The 17,696-nt window shown below is 39.3% G+C and overlaps 1 protein-coding gene across 3 annotated transcripts in view; it reads left to right on the forward strand.

Annotated features, from left to right (window-relative positions):
* Positions 1-16,152, forward strand: part of TRPC7 (transient receptor potential cation channel subfamily C member 7) — a 71,784-nt gene extending 55,632 nt beyond the window's left edge. For 2 of the 3 annotated variants that reach the window (XM_035338917.1, XM_035338919.1), the window contains exons 8-13: positions 3,452-3,647; positions 6,647-6,868; positions 9,639-9,719; positions 11,759-11,812; positions 13,570-13,645; positions 14,390-16,152. In XM_035338917.1, coding sequence (XP_035194808.1) covers positions 3,452-3,647; positions 6,647-6,868; positions 9,639-9,719; positions 11,759-11,812; positions 13,570-13,645; positions 14,390-14,532 — 772 coding nt within the window. In that variant the 3' untranslated portion in view covers positions 14,533-16,152. The remainder of the gene's footprint in view (positions 1-3,451; positions 3,648-6,646; positions 6,869-9,638; positions 9,720-11,758; positions 11,813-13,569; positions 13,646-14,389) is intronic. The other variant, XM_035338918.1, reaches the window with a different exon arrangement.
* Positions 16,153-17,696: the final 1,544 nt, after the last annotated feature.

The following is a 17,696-nucleotide window of genomic DNA, read 5'->3' on the forward strand; positions in this document are numbered from 1 at the left end:
GTTCTAACAATAATCCATGAATGTTTGGTGCAATTTACCATGCTGTTGCACTTTCAAAATCATGTGCTGAACTCACTTGCTTTTGATGCCTTTTACAGAGCAGTCACGTAGCACCCCAGTGGCCTCTGAACTATGTTATCATGCACTTTCTGTCATTTCTTAGATCTTAATGTTCTTGACGCAAAGGAAATAAAAACACGGTGTACTTTACTTCACGCTGTTAAATACAGAGGTTATTTAGCTAACCATGGCATACTCTGAAAAATTTTTGAAGTTCTTCGGTGCTGAAAAGTAGACAATTTTCATGACTCTTGCAGCCGACCCCGGTGATGTTTATCTGTTTATTGTATGCTGTGTACAGAACACAGCTCTCAAAACAGCCTGTAATTAAGAACATGCTATGCAAACAAAACTGAAATGAAGGCAAGACTGATTGTGTTCATCTTGCTTTCTGCATCACAAATCAGGCTGAAGGCTACAGCGCAAGGTTTTCTGTCTGCTTCTCCCCGAAGGGAAGTGTGACTCACTGCTCAGTGCCAATGTTACTTAGAGGCTTGAAGGCTTTTTTCTTCTCATTCTCCTTTGTCAAAATGTGATATTTTTGCAGATTGTATTACCTACATTGCTTTTCTGGCAGTGTTAAAGCTTTACCAATCAACTTAAGGAAATAATCCAAAAGGATGCTTTAAGCTTTCTTAAAGAGTGGGACACAAAACTGACATGGCCTTGCTGTGATCTTTCTCGATGAACAGCACACTGCTGTTAACAGAAGCAAGGAAAATCTGCAACTAGATGATCACCTCTGGTTTGTATCCTTCCTCTAAGCAAAATCTTTGTTTAACTTCCACAGGACTTTATGTATTGAAATAAAAATCCCTTTGCTCTCTCCTCACTGCCATAGTCGGCCCTGACCACAGTAGTGAGAGCACAGCATACCCAACTCAGCAAGGAGCATCAGTCAATCTGCCACTGCCAGCTCCTCCTGCTGTCAGGAGCTGTCAGCCTGGGCAGGACTCCTGTGACCTCCTTTGTTCCTTCATTTGTCTGCCTCTGGGAAGGATAACCCCTCCCGACGTTGCAGGAAGGGGGTAAATTGCTTAGTTGGCAACGATGAGACACATCAACATCTTGGAAACTTCAGGAACTTGGCTCCAAACATCCTTGTCTCATGTTTTAGTGAGACATTCTCAAAGAGAAAAAGAAGAAAAAAATTGTTCCCTGTAACCTCTGCCAAATCTCCTGCAATTTGACGGTAGAGTAAAAGGGAGAGAGAAAGAGCCACCCAGCCTTTTCAGAGGGTAGGGACGAACTCGTACAAGGTCTCCTTAGAAATATTTCCCCCCATGAGTGTGAGAGCTGCATCTGTTTGTAGGCAGTTTTGGGGTGCCACAGGTCAGGTCCACCTCTCACAGCACCTCCCAGTCCTGTGGGCACTGTTCCCACACATGGCACTGGGAATAAGGTCTGTGGACATTTGCAGAGGAGCAAGGCGGCTGTGCTGGAGCCGATGCTTGCCTGGGGCAGTCAGGGCCGCATACAGGCAGTAATTAACTTTTCAAGGAGAACCTGGCACCACTCCAGAGCAAAGGTTAATGCCTGAGCTGCAGAAAAGGAGCAGAGATGGCATGTTGTATTAAAACCCACCGGCAAGGTGGAAAACTAAGGGAACTTTTCCAAATTAAAAAAGGAAGGTTAATAGCAGGGTGCAGCTGGGATCAAGGCTAGTGGTTATGTTTTTTTATTAGTTTGATAAGTGACTTGGATGATAGGTTTCAAAGCCAGAGGTTTTTGGTGTTGTACTCATTCTTTAAATGAAAATACAAGATTTAATATAATAAGCACAAACCAGATGGCTACTATAAAAGCGAAGGGTCTCTGACACATTAATGTTATCTGCCCTTTCCTGTACTTGAGGGCAGGAGAAAAATATATCTCTGCATAGTGTCCCAGCCTCATGGAAGCAGCAAGGAGTGAACACAACAGCACACTCTGAGCAACATGGAGACTGAATAGAAAGCCACATTTTTAAATGATGTTGTGCAACATCTATCTGAAACATCACTCAAGGTTATTCCCACATGTAAATGCAGTTATACTGGCTGAGAATGGTACCTAATTATTTACTGCAGTCTTACTAATGCTACATGCAAATGGAAGTGGGAATGCCATGAGCTGTGATGAGAGAGAAGCACTAGGCTGCTGTGGCAGAAAGGAACTGCCCAGTGCTCTGCGCTAGCCTTTCAAAGGGTTGAAATTAATTTGTTTTGCTCGCATGTATAGTGTAATTGATACTGGAGTAGATGTAAAGCTTATTTTTGCCTTAGGACATGTTGTAGTTTGTTTCTATAATCTGTTTTTACAAACTGATGTAGCAAAATTAAGCTGCTACCCTTATAATAACCAAATAAAATAAAATAAAATAAAATAATTTGTTACTAGCATTGTTTTCTCAGAAGACGTTACCTCCTGGGAGGCCAGGGGAGAGGGGAGGTAATTGCCTGTTAATATTCTCAGGACTATTCAGTAAAAGTATATTTGTTTCTGACTTAAAAACTAAGCGAAGAGCTTCCAAAATGTACCAGCTTCCTTCCTTTTCCTCCTTCCTTCATTTCTAGTTGTGGCTGCTCCCCTTCTGCCTGTTATACCTTTGGCTCCCTCCAGGTCTCCTTTTGGCCTGTAAGTTCAGCTGCAGACTTTGCATCTCTTTGTCATTCCCTCCCTTTTTCCCGTCCTTCAACTTTTTATTTTCATCTAGTTCCTTTCTACTTTCAAGCAAGGGTAACAATAAAATTAAAATGTCTCTTTGTAATATCTTTTACTACTCCTTAATTTCAAATTCTTTAGAAGCTTAAATTTTTTACTACACATCTTTGGGCATCTGATTTGCTAGCAGCCTCACAGCAGAATGGGAAGAAAATCAGACCAGGGGATGACTTACTTGCATAGTGTGCTGGTTATGTTAATGCCACAAAACAGAACTTTTCACTGACTCCTTCTGTGTAAAAAGTCTCTTTTGCCATGGAAATTGCATATGAGACAGACAACATAGGTGCCTTCTTCCCTTTCCTAGATAATCTCTGCCTATCTTCTCTGGATGAGAAGTAAGTGACCGAGTAGAAGTATTGAGCCATAGACAAAACGTTTCAAACAGCAAGTGGCCCATGGAGGAGGAGTACTTCATAGGAACTCAAAAGCCAAATGACAAATAACACATCTGAGAAGAACAGATGGAGTAAACAAAGGGGCACTGTCACTTTACAGTATTTATTAGAAATCATATTTCTTTATCAGGTCAGGAAATATGATCTGGCCTGTCCCTGGGTGATGGATAATGGCTTGTAATAGCTGTGCCAAGGCATTTTATATTGGTGGATTACCACTTTCAGATTAGGGTTTGGCCAGGCTAACCTGATGCTGGCTCTATAAAGTGATCATTTGCTTTATTTTTTAGGGTAGAAGAAAGTTTTAAAACCTTATTCTGGTCAATATTTGGCTTATCTGAAGTGATATCTGTGGTGCTGAAGTACGATCATAAATTCATTGAGAATATTGGATACGTACTCTATGGAGTATATAACGTGACCATGGTGGTGGTGCTGCTTAATATGCTAATAGCCATGATCAACAACTCCTATCAGGAAATTGAGGTAAGATAAGAAACTGGAATACAAACTCAATGTACATAATTATTATTGATAATGAAAATGTGAAAAGAACAAGGAAGCTGCAGTTTATTCCATATGCATGATTAGAGGGTTGTTGAAACACAAATCCTACACTGTGTAAAAGTCAAGGCTGTGTCTGTCCCCAAATTAGGGCTGAATTAATAATTAACAATGAATCATTCCTATAACAACTTCAACTTCCTTGTTTTTAATGACCATCTGTGAGCAAACCCAATTTCCTTTACATGTATTTAATGAAAGCAGTTTGTGGTATTTTTTACCCCCTGTGTTGGTTATGATAATTTATCCATGCGCATTACCTTAGTTGTGCTGTTTGCTTAAGAAAGACCAATGAATATTTCATGTTTGTATTTTTTTTTTTTGCAGTTTTTTATTTTTTATTTTTCTCTGATCTGTAGTGTTTAAACACACAAGCCCATCTAGGTCTGAAACTCATGGATGCATATATAAAATTATATATTTTTCAAATACCAGGAACGCAATCTTTATATGTATGTATAGGTGGAGAAGGAGTCCCTGGACCTAGAAAACTTAATGGCATGAGCAAAAATGCAACATTTAAAGGATATGAATACAGCCGTCAAGGAAGGTGTTTGCAGGTTTTACCCAGCTTTGCTCAGTAGTATTAATATTAGCAGGCTGGATTTCTTACATGCTTTGGACATAAACAAATCCCTGCTCATGTAAATAGTGACAGATTAAAAAAATAAAATAAAATAAAATAAAAAAATAAATTAATATTTAGACAATGTTTATGCTGATTCACCTCTTTCTTTTGATTTGTTAAATGTCAAGTTTCTGTAGTTAGCTTTGTATTAATTATTTGTTCAAATCTTCCCTCAGAACCTAACACTGCAAAAGGCCGGAGTCAAAAATATTTTCTCACTGTAATGTCTAATTCTTCCATGTACTGTAGTGCAAATATAGCTCTACCTTGTGTGCTGCAACTAAGTCTAAATGTCAGAGAGACCTTACCTATGTTCTCTGCCCCAGAAGCTTTCCTATGTGCAGAAAGCAGTCATTTCTCCAAAGGTTTCTAATCACGTAAGATCAAGTGTTTCCTGAATCCTCTTCTACAGAAGCAGGAGTTATTTCTGAAGGGGTCTCAGCCTATTAATGCATATAGTACGTAGAGATGCACTTGCAGGTTTACAAAAGAAAAATCTTAAGAAATATCTGACTAGATAGTCTATATTAATGTTCTAGTTTGAACTCTGTGATCACCAGTTTCCTAGAAAAAGGCTGTATCATCCTTCTTGGCTGCTTGGAATTCTATAAAACTTTGTTTATAGAATATTATAAGTATCAGCAAGTAATGCAAATGTGAGCTACTCATTCCAGATCCTCCTGCTTGAGAACTGGGAGAAACCTAGTAAATCTCATACTAATTCCTTTAAATCCTCAGCAACAGGGAGATTAAGGAACAACAAAGTCATTCTACTGATGAGAGAAAGTTCTTTATGCCAATGTATTTTTCTGACAACAGCAATGTCAATAAAGACAGAGGATGTCAATTACTTAGGAATTAAATTCCATTACAGTCAGTGGGGACATGCTTTACTGTTAGCTGCCGTTACAAGGCCATATTTTTATGCTTTCCATTGAATATCACTCTTCAGCTACTTCTGTTTTTCTTCTGTTTATCCCTCAAGTATTAGTGCTTCCTGACTACATTGCATTTATGGAAAGAAAAAAAATTCTTCTGTCAGCCAGAAAACAGAACTACTTCCATCGGGAGCTCTTTAGCAGAAAATCATTAAAAATGTTAATAAGTGATTTCTACTGTAATTCAGCTTTAGGTTTGTGTGAGGTTCAACCCCAAAGAATGAGAAGGCCAAATAGCAGATGTGAATACTGCTCCATTGGCAGACATTTTTATATCTGTGACAGAATTAAGCTGAATTGTGTTCTGCCAGTTTTTGACTGGGTTTCAGAGGTACGGGTAATCAGAGGTTATTAATTTTAGCATGACACAGATGTACATGAGTATGGGGAATTGGCAGACCCTCACTTCTATTGATGCTGCTGGCCTCCATATAAGCCATGATGAGAACAGCTGTAGAGCAGCTGTATCTCCTCCGTTCCTTTGTCTGGTAGCTGGTCCTGATACTTGGGTCTGGCCATCCTCCTATATAAATGCCAAGCAGATCCATAAAGAGTGTTCTGACCTTGCCCGTGTACTTGGAAGTGATCCTGGTCCATCCCAACAATTCATAAAGGAGATTCACAAGCACAGTGATTAATTTTTTTCTCCACCTGTTTAAGTGGCAGGAGGTGAATGGCAGGTCTATTTATCTGGGGACATTATGATGGTGAAAGCAAACGGGACCAATGAGAAAATAAGCTGATGACAGAAGTCAGGGACTTATTCTCCTTTATGGGGGATTTCTGGCCAACGCAGTGACAACAGTTACCTGGCAATTAGTATTGCAGTTAATCAGAGGCAGCCTTCACTGTTGTGCAGTAAGGCTCTGTTCCAGCCTTCCCTGCTCCCCACCTCCTTCCTCCAAAATATTTCTTTCTTTGTGACACTGACCTATGTTTCTGCAACCTTTGCTGGAGGGAGATGTGAACTCATTCATATCCCAGCTCACACTGACATTTCAAACTTATGGCATTTATTTGGCTTAGAAGAGAAAACCGGTTTGTCTGTTCCCAACTGCTGCTTAAGGAGTTTGTAGATAATTTCTACCAAAGAAGAAAAGAGATGACATTCAGTCTAGTATTAGGAGGGCTTGTACTCTTTGTTTATTCATTTAGTTGGTCAAATTTTCCTTAGTTTGAGATCACCACAGAGAAGCCTAAGAACTAGAAGCATGTTGTGTTGGGTGTCTTGTTTTGGCAAACACAAGACTGATTCTAGTAAAATCCTACCTGTATGTTTGTCCTTATGATAGCTAAAATCTTTCCTATGAACTGATTATGTATTTATGTGTTTTTGTTTCTCTTCCCTTCCCAAGGAGGATGCAGATGTGGAGTGGAAGTTTGCACGTGCCAAGCTCTGGCTATCCTACTTTGACGAAGGAAGGACTTTACCTGCTCCTTTTAATCTAGTGCCAAGCCCTAAATCATTTTATTATCTCATACTGAGAATAAAAATGTGCCTCATAAAACTTTGCAAATCTAAGGCCAAAAACTGTGAAAATGATCTTGAGATGGGGATGCTGAATTCAAAACAACGGGTATGTTGCATCTTCGCTTTCCACCTTCTTTGTCTAATGGATCCACACCTTCCAGGGACCTTCGGGAGGGGGTTGCTTGGTTCACAGGTAGACCAGGGACAGAGCACTTTCTTACCCAGCATTGTCATTGCATGTTATTTGTATTGTATTAGCACCTAGAGGGTCCTCCCAGGCTTGTAGTCTCATTATACTGGACACTGTTTGGACACCAGTGAAAGAGCAGTTCTTATAAATGGAGGCATTTTCCAAAGCCAAATAAGCAAGGTCAAAGACCAAGGGCAGAAGCAGAGGCACAAGTCAGATCCCAGATCTGGCTCCTAATATACCCAGCAGGCCTTTATGCCTCTTCAAAACATCCTCTGGCCTTTAAGTGATTTCCAAATTAATTTTACTGCCATTACATTAATAACATTTACTGCCATTCCAGGTTTGGGACCAAGTTTCCAAGCAGGGATTAATAACACCTTCTAAATACCTACAGCTGTAATTAGCTAGTTCTCCACTGGCATCTGTCTAGGGATGCGTAGCTACTAATGGGCAGATCCTGCCTCTTCCATCTCGTTTTTTGGTCATTTAAAATAGAAATGTGCTTTATAAGCACCAGCTGCATGGTGGCATGCTTTTCCCATCAAAAGTGAGTGTCTGCATGACAAACCAAGAGTATGCTTAATGTCCAGACCCTTCCCAACAGAATTAGTTTTGTTCCTCCCCTGGGGAAATGCCAACAAAATCAGAGAAGATGATGTTTCCCATGGAAATTTTTATCTGCAGTGTTGTACAGAGCATGCCTGGGACAAAGTGTTCCTAGCACATACATTTGTAACACACCCAAACCTGCTCACAGGACAAATCCACCTGCAACACTTTTGCATTACATTAGAGAAGAAAATGTCCAAAACATTCACAGGAACTCAGCTGCAGCTGCTTGGCCACAGTCATCAAACTCAGTGGATTAAAAGATGTGAGGAGACAGCTTTGCTTATTTAATTTTCTCACCTCAAGTTGGATTTAAAACTAAAGAACAACACTGGGAATTGATTCCTGGGGGAAAAGAAAAGCCCTCCAAAATGTGTTGTCTCATTTTTTATGGTCACTGCATGTGAGAGGCTGGTGCTGCTCCTCAGAAGGCTTGCCAGCCCTTTCCATGGCACATTGCTATTCCAACAGCCTGCTCTCAGAAGTGAGCAGCCTACCCCAATTTTTAATCTTGCAGAAGTAAAGAAATGGAACAAGTTACACCAGGGAAAAGAAAGAGAGCTTGGAGAAGGTTCTGCAGTTTGCCTTTGTGTAGCCTGCTTTGGGCTTTGTTTGGATCTCTTGGTTTTCCTTGGAGGAGCACGCAGCCTGGCAGGATGATGACTCCTTGTGAGCCACCTGGCTCCAGGCAAAGCCCACAGCCTGGGACAAGTTCAAGCTCACATCAACCTAAGAGAACTGCATATGTATTGGGCCTACTCCATGTTTTCATATAATTTAACTGAGTTCCTTATTTGTGAACACTTTTTAAGTTAGACAAACCTGTGGGGGCATTTTAGTCCATAAACTCATTTAACACTAATAGTGATTACTGAAGGACCCATTAAACAGTGAATTCTTGAAATTAAAGAAATATTTTTTCCTCTATCTCAAATAATGATTTAGAAAGATAATATTTTCAAAACATTATTTTAATCAAACTACACAATGTCTGCTTAGTCTGGATTTTTTCTGCTTCATAGCATAAACCAAAGTAATACAATTTTCTCTAAGGTTCTCCTTCACCAAGCCATATAAGTGAAAGTGTCTGGCTTGTCCTTTCTCGTGGAATTCATGCAGAACTCACAGTTTCCATGGCTTTGACATAAGCAACGACAAGTCCCAGTTGTTTCTTGCTTGCCTGTTGATTTTGTTTGCAGATCATCTCCATATTGCCATGGCACACCTGGTGAATGAGAAAAAAAAAGCCAAATAAACAAAAACCAACAACGAAAACCAGAAACACCATTATTTCTCAGGATCTCTGGGCCTGTCAGGGATGAAAAGCCCTTAACTAAGGCCTGCCCTGTACATACACTTGTATGCAGTTGCAAGGGTCTGTGATACCCACCAGCTCCTTCGGGTCTATGATATGACTTAATTCATTTGAGAAAGTAATATTTTTTTCTTTAGCACATGGGCCAAAAAAATCATAGGTGAGTAATAATATCAAAGAAATCTGTTACAAATATTGCGTGTGTTGTAAAAACTCCTTAGAAGTTACTAGAGTGCAAAATTAATAGCTCCAATGGCAGTCGATTTTTTAAAAAATATATCTATTTTTAAAAAAGGAGTATTTTTTCACCTAAAGGAGTAGCAAATTGTACTGTTTTACAAGAACTGCTGAAAATCAATTCAGTGCCAGAATGTTTTCATAGGGGCATTGACTTGTCCTCTACAAAACTACTTATTTTTCTTTTATTTATTAAATTGTGTTCTACTTTGATAATCACTAATCTGACAAACATGTTTTGTTTCTCTTAGCACCTTCTTGTCCAAATCTGGTGTGAGCATGCCATTTTTGTCTAGACAGTTTAGAATCCTTTTTTTTTTTTTTTTTTTTCTGTAATTTGCATTTTTCAACCTTTTCTGTCTTTCAGAAGTTCACATTTTAGACCTGAATGTGCTGGCTTTTATCCTACCCATAGACCAAACCATTTCCTACTGTTTCTATAGAGCTCTGTTTACTTTGGGGCTGCCTGGGTATGAGAAGCTATCACTGATTTAATCTATCATGATGTTTTTATAATTTCAGAAAGTTCGCTTTCAGTCGAGCACTCGAAACACAGAAAATTATTCGGGGAAGAACGCTTATAACAAGCCCACGAGATATCAGGTAATCACAGCATGAAAGCAAGAGCCAGGGAAGAGGTCTGTCATTGAAGAGCTCTGCAGGGGTCGTATTCGCTCCGGTCCAGCTGCTGCCAGCCTGTGATGAGCTGCGCTGTGGCTTAGCACGGCCACAGGACCGGGCTGGGGCACCTCACCTGCACAGCGCTCGGAGAAAAGCGCAGCATATCATCCATGGCAATAGACATGGTGTTAATGTATGTCATGCTAATTAATTCCACTCAAGGGTGTGTAATTTAATACAAGAAATATCATTCAAGCGTTAATCTCTCGGTCTTGCATTGTCAGCATTTCATTTTGTCATGACACCGTGTCACGTCTCCAGCCTTTTCATTGCCATTTGCATGTGCTTTCTCTGGCAGTAACTTGTTCTGCAGAGCTGAACCTGCAATGTGGTATGGTTCAAAACCACCCGTGACTGCAGCGATGGCACAGGGCACCCCAGCACGAACTAGCACAGCTCTGTCTTGGTTGGAGCATTCGTGCCAGCATAAGTATTTCTTGTGCAAGCATATAATAGGATAACACAACAAGCAGTTGTGCCCCATGGGATTTATTTTTTTTTTTTTTACCATAAAATGAAAAGAAATCTGATGGGAACTGTTACGTCTGAAGGAACTAACATTAAAGAGAGTTGAGGAAAATAATATTTTAATGGGGTATGATGTGCAGTGGCAATTCTAGGACTTGTTTGTCATGTATTGGTGCGGCATCCAACATAATGGGCTCCTAGTCTGAACAACATACCAGTAATAACATTTTCCTGGCTTTAAAAGTTGTCTAGGCTTTTGTGCCAAGATAGTAGGTGTCTCTAAAACTCAGTTAGAAGCAGAATTCATTCGTTCTGGCATCTGGAGTTAGTTGGCTTGACACCATCAAAGGCGAAGGGAAGAGAGATGATTGTCGTGCTCAAAGTGGCACTCGAGCATTTCTGACATTTTCCTGTACATTCAAACCCACAGGTAACAGAAAGATGTGTCAGCCTCTGCTGGACTCATTCTCTTCCTGCAGCTATTATTCCTAAGTGAGAACACCTAATGTTTGTGGTAAATTAAGTCCTTACTTCCAGGGTTGAAAAAGCTAAAAGCAGCTGTGAAAAGTATTTGTGTTTTCAAAGAAAGGGATAACTACATGTTATTTTACTTTCCTAATGCTCCTCCTAGGTTTCTCTTCAAATGATCTTAGAAAGTTTCCACTGCTGCAGAAAGAAATTGTCCAAATAATACAAGAAAGGTGTAACAGTCTTGATTATCTAAATACAAAGAAGAACAAACTTTGATACTCTGGCCAGCAAGCTTTCTTCTGCAACTAGGAAAACCTTTGAAGTAGTGCCTTAGCTCTGAACTGTTTTCTTTAGTGAGATTTATCAAGTGATGTATCTGCGTTTTGTGTGCCTGGTGTACATGTATGTATGTGCAGTGCTCTTGAGGGATACCAACAAATACAGCTTGGCATTCGTTACCAAGAGTCTGTCTTGAAGATTTATTCGGGATTTTCTTGCAGTAACCAGGTTTATTTTTCTAAGAGTTTAGTTCACTTAGTGTAGCAATAAGGAACAGTACCAGGGAGAAGCAAGACTTAGAAGCCACAGGGGCAAAAAATGAATTAATTTCCTAAACCTAATGGCAGAAATATCTATTAAGTGATTAAGTAGCCTCTTGTTAAAAATGGTCACATTTTTAATATTTTCTTTCTGTAGACAAATCTGAATACATTGCGTATTTGATAGACTAGGCAGGCACCCTTGAGCTTTTGGCTTTCATCACAGACAGCAGTTAATATAGGTTAGTATTTGAGTAGTGGCCATCCACAATACCAGCTTATGGAAACTGGAGTAGATAGATGTTTTCCTATTGTTCCAGGTAATAATAGCATCCATTGTTTATGTTGCTTCCTTGTTTTATTCTAAAGTTCCTCTCTCATCTGTTCTCAAAAAAAAAAAAAAAAAAAAAAAAAAAAATAATTCTTTTTGGATCCAGGATTTCCCTACTTTCCCCAAACATCACTTCATTTATGTTTCCCCAGGTGGCAACCCTACCTCCCTCTGGATTCTACTACCTTGGCCATCTTCAACACACCGTACGTGCACTGTGCCTCATCTCTGTTGACTTAATTGACTCACCTGCTTAGCCAGATGCCTCTGAGACAAGGACAGAGAGTCCTAAACATCCCGTATTCCATGACTACATGACCTATATATAAATGACTGGATCCTCCTTTGATGTTCACATGCCTTTAGTACCATTATAATTCAGAGCTGGCTACTAAGAAAAAAGAGCAGGTGTATTCATATAATCATACACCGGTTTGGGTTGGCAGGGACCTCGAAGCCCATCAAGTTCCCACCCCTGCCCTGGGCAGGGACCTACCCCTAGCCCAGGCTGCTCAAGCCCCATCCAGCCCGGCCTTGGGCGCAGTCAGGGACAGGGCACCCACAGCTTCTGTGGACAGCCTGTTCAGTGCCTCCCAACCCTCAGAGTAAAGAATTTCTTCCTTATAGCTAATGTGATTTAGTCTAATCTGATTCCTTAATTCATGTTTCACACTTTTTGCAGTGTTTTTCATGTTCAAAGCAGTCCTAATTGTGCTGGGAATAGATGAGCTCACACTAAAAGTTTTGTTTTTCCTTTAATAATGTCCATCTAGTCAAATAAGACATTTTCTATCTTTTTTTCTATCTTTTCTTGGATGTTTGCTGAGGTCTCTGCTGCTTGCAGAGTATGCAGAAAGCTTTGAGGGCACAGAAATCTTCACTGAACCTGCCACTCTTTTGTCTCAAAGAGAACTATTTGAATACTACCTCTTTCTGGAAGTGGTTAAATCAGAATAGGACAATAAAAGTCTCTCCTGTTATACTCTGCTTCAAGAAGCTGCTCCTAACATGACAGTATGTGCGGCCTTATCTGCCTGAGGCCCTCCGAGACTGAGTTGTGGCAATCATGCACTTGGGTACCCAAAGAAGGAGTGTAAATATCTGATAACCAAATTTAGGTATATCTGTTTGGACACCTAAATCATCATCTTTGATAGAGGAATGATTTCACATTTCTCACACTGATGTCACTGGCAATGATGTAGGCCTTCAGCTGTAACCCACTGTGTAGCTCGACTGCCAAAGTTACTTTCCTTTTACAGAAATGTTAACATACATTTTTGGAACAATATCACATTGCAAGGTCGTATTCATAGCCATCTCCTATGATTTCCATATTTGCTGTTCCACACTAACAGTCATCTCCCATGTTATAAATCTACATGGTGCTATTTTTACCCTGTGTATGTCCCTTAGAAGCTTCCATTTTACTCTTGCCAAGCTCTCCATTTTTGTTCAAACTCTTTTTCTCTGTCCCTCATTGTCTATCTTCTCTCCATAAGCCTGAATTCCAAAGCAGAGCCTTTCTGTTTAACCTTGGGTCAGATGTTCAGCTCATCATCATGAGTGGCTTTGCTAACAAAATTAATTAACCACTTATTCCTTCCAGTAAATTATATTTTATTGATACATTAAATGGCAACATGCTAAAAAATGGTCTGGATCCCATTTCTTAAATTGCTACTGGATCATCTGTGTTTTCATTCTGTCCATCCCACAAACACCCCAAAGTATCTTTATGTGCACTCATTATGCAATTGCTGTCAATCAACTATTTTAATACAGAGTTCATAATATAAAGTAGAGAATAAATGAAAAGTCAGTAATAAAATTCCCTTTGTTTCCTCTGAGGCCAGGCTTCATCCTTAGAGAAATCAGGCACTTGAATTGGTCATAATAAGTCTAGAATTAAGGAGGTGTGGATAAGCTCATGTTAAGATAAGTGTTTCTCTTCTCTTTTCAGAAAATAATGAAACGTCTGATTAAGCGGTATGTACTGAAGGCTCAGGTTGACCGAGAAAATGATGAAGTCAATGAAGGCAAGTGGATTTTTATTATTGCCACAAATTAGAGCATGTAATGTTATTGCTATTGATATCTCCAGTAATAGGATTGAGCTTAGTTAACACCCTCTGTGAAGACAGAGCATGCTCAGGCTCACACAAAGGCGAACAATGGTGACTCTGAGCCGCCTTAATGCTCTGAAGTATTCCTTAGCAGAACACGTGTATCCCAGGATCTGTCTATACTTAGTCCTGTCTATCCTTAGTCCTGCTCTGCCCCACACCTCTACCTATCCTTGCTTTACAACACCTGGGGTCTAGCCAATTCCTGGCCTTCTCTTGGGGTCTAAATAAAGCATTTTCTTACTGTCCTGCCTATGCTTAGCCAAAGGTATTTTTTTTGGAAATGGATAAGGATGTGCACTGCCATGGTGTCATGTAGGAATTTTAAGTAGATGGAAAAGAAACTCCTCATAATACCTTCTCTCTGTTACCCTTCTGTAAATGTCCTGTGTAGATGGGGATCTACACATGGAGAGGGAACAGACTTTAGAAGAAAGATGAACTTCCCATACATGCTTGCTGTTGGTACCACTACTGCAAGTATGGGATGGTTACTGTAAGGCCAAATGTTAGGTGCATGAACCCAGTGACATCATATAGAGTGTCACACATACTCATGACCGAGCACACGTAAATAAATGCTTTTCCATGTCTTAAAACCATAGGGATGACTCCTTTAATTCAGTATTGCTAACAAGAATATTTTCCTCCCTTTAGGAGAACTTAAAGAGATTAAGCAAGATATTTCTAGTCTCCGATATGAACTCCTGGAGGAAAAGTCACAAGCTACTGGTGAGCTGGCAAGACTAATACAGCAGTTGAGTGACAAATTTGGGAAGAATTTAAATAAGGACATTTGATAGTGGACACAGAGAAAAACAACTGGTTTTCTAAACATTTTTCAGTCTCAACCAGCATCTTAGGAGGGCAAAAGCTGTGCAAAAGGTGGGTGCCATATGCTCAACTTTTGTGAACTAGCAAGTATTGGTAGGAGCACCTTGCATTACTCCCATGTTTGGTGAATTACCAGTTAAATCTTTTATGACACAAAAGTGACTTACTGGTAAAAATATATGCCCTTTGACATCAGAAACAAATGCACCATAGGGAAGGCACCTTTAGTTAAAAGCAAAAAAAAAAAAAAAAATCTTCACCCACCTGACTCCAGTGAAGGGACTATGCTTGTTCATACCAACTCAGACTGTACTAATCAGAAGTGGGTGGTCTGAAGAAAAACTGTGCCAAGCAAATATTCCTGCAAATTTTTTAAAAATCCTAACCTTGGGTGTGTACTCTCATTTTATGTTTACATGGGCATCCATGAAGATAACTTTGAACAGCACTGTGGTTAATGAAAAACAAATGAGAAATCATCTGCTGAAATGACCGAGGCCAAGTGTCTCAGGTGGAGGTCATCTACTTTTTAGGCTGAATGACAGAGTTGGAAAAATAAACAAAGCTTGTTGGGTAAAGCATCCTTTCATCCCTCTGCTAGAACCTGATAAAGGGATTCCCAGCCTAAAACTCCTCTCTGCCTTTTCCAGCTATATTAGCTAACCCACTAATGGATAAGGTCTCTTCGTACACACCTAGCCTCTCTTTTATCCTCAGATGATCCCAGCTTCAACAACAGTCTACTGAAATATTCAGAGTGATATGAAACTCACTTCCCAGTAATATCGACAGCAGAAGTAATATATGTTGTGCTAATGTGTTCAGTACAAGGAAGAGCATTAATCCACCAACAGCGACGCAACTCTGCTCTACCTATGGATTTCAGAGGTCAGCAAGTCATAGAGTGAGATAAATCATAAAGAACATACCCTAGTAGTTTCAAACATTTAAAACAATAAGAAAAGGCTTCAATTCCACCAAGGACAACGTGAAAAAAAAAATAATAATTAAAAGAAAAAGGAAAAAAAAAATCGTCGGAGGAATGACTGTCTTGAGTTGTGAGTTTGGCTCTTTCAGAGGACCAGGCAGGAATTAAAACTGCTTTAAAGGCTGCAGTAACACAAATAATCAGACTGCATTTTTATGAATGGTAAACAATAAGTTGGTGCAAAGCAACTACAGACTTCGATTGCTTGGGTTTTTACATTTAGCTACGTGATTTCAACTATTTAAAGCACACCTTACTACTTGGGAACCACTGAACGGACCTGTTTGTTTACAAGATACACCTATAAGATGACCATTGCATTTAGGTATCAGCTAAGAAAAACAAGCAGAACCAGAAGGTGACCTGTGATCAGTTCTTAAGTGCCAGATGAGAACACAGATAGCCTAATAGAATAATAGTTATATTTGTACAAAAACATTAAAAAAAGAAAATAAAATAAAAAGTGTACTGTACGTAGATCTGTTTAGAGAAAAAGCAAAATACTGTATTTTTACCTTTAATAAGATTATCTTGTATACTGTAATATTTTTACCTAAAAATGGAAAAAAATAAAATTACCTCATAATATTTTGTTGTACACTGGGTGAAATATTTGCCTGATCATTTGAATATCCAATACATGGACATTTTATTGTTTTAATGTGATGGGTGAACAACAAAACTGTTGTATGAAGCGATTTTTTCATAGATTTTTCTGAAGCCTGAAGGAGTCAAAAGCAAAATTTTAACTAAAATACATTTCAAGGAAATAAATTAGGCAATCAGAAGTTCTGTGACCAACTATAGTCTGCAAAAGCGACTCCTTATTTGTGGTGCTTAATTTGAAATTATTCTTTACTTATTAACACAAATTCTTATTAACAGAAATTCGGTTCAGGTAGCTACACACATACACTGATGGTGCTGAGTGTGCAATCAAAAATTAAATCAGTAACATTTTTGCAGTAACTTTTAGCTGGGAATGTAACTAAAACTGCATTTGCCTCTGCATTACTCCATCTGTATAAAAGGTACATTATAGTGCTGCAGCATAGAGTAATATTTCCCAGAGCCGTGGCTGGAAATATGGGAAATCTGTTACTTTTGCATGGTAGCTCTTACATTGTAGTGTCAGGATGAAACATTTAGATGACAGCGTTCATCAGCAAGTACTAAATGCCAGTGTAAGACAGTCACTGCATATAATAATATTTGCAAGAATGGTAACTCACTGGCCAGTCTTTCCTTACCTAAATCAGAAAATGGTGCTGATTTCAAATATTATTATTTCCTTGAATATCCTAGAATATCCATGAATTTCCTAGAATATCTTCTGTGGTAATGCTGCCATTTTTTCTCCCTTCCAACCACTATGCAAAACTCATTTCAATTTTGGAAAACCAGCTCTGTTGTGTCAGCCTTGTCTTAAAGATTTGTCTCATTAAAGCTCTACACCTGGCTCTTGATCAAAGCATTACTTTACCCTTCCCATTCAGTGTTTTATCATTTCCTAGGAATGTAAGCAGAATTCTTCAATGTAGAGCAAATAATAACCATAATTTCCATTTCTCATCATACTGCATGCCAAATCACATGAAAAAGGTAAGTGGAAATGCAATGAGACACACTTTGCTTATTTAGATGTAACTCAACAAAAGGCCTGTCCTAATATCCAGCAACGCCAACAGGAACATTATTCTGCTGCTCAGTATTGCAGTCAGTGCACATTCTGGTCACACATACTGTGAAGAGCTTTGCTGAATTACGTGGGCCTATGCAGAAGCACGGCCATGCCCCACCAGCTACCACCTGCTGCCCTGGTACCGTTGGTATAAGTGCTGCCACAGCTTTCCAGCATGCCTCTCTGCATGCAGAAATATATCTATGAGAAAGCATAATATTTTCTAGAACTTCAAAAGGAGACAAAAAGATGTACAGGAAAAATACCGTTTTAAAAATTTGCTTCTTCCCCTTTTACATTTACATTCCATGAACTACCAAGGCACAGAGTTTTCTTATATAAATATTCATGACAAGCAAAATCCCACTTCTTCAAAGCACTTTTCTCATCTGGTCCCAGGAACACACACAAGGAAGCGGCACACTGTATTAATGTGCTATCAGCAGAAATTATGTTAAATT

This window comes from Oxyura jamaicensis, chromosome 13, assembly GCF_011077185.1.
Source record: "Oxyura jamaicensis isolate SHBP4307 breed ruddy duck chromosome 13, BPBGC_Ojam_1.0, whole genome shotgun sequence".
NCBI classification, from domain to species: domain Eukaryota; kingdom Metazoa; phylum Chordata; class Aves; order Anseriformes; family Anatidae; genus Oxyura; species Oxyura jamaicensis.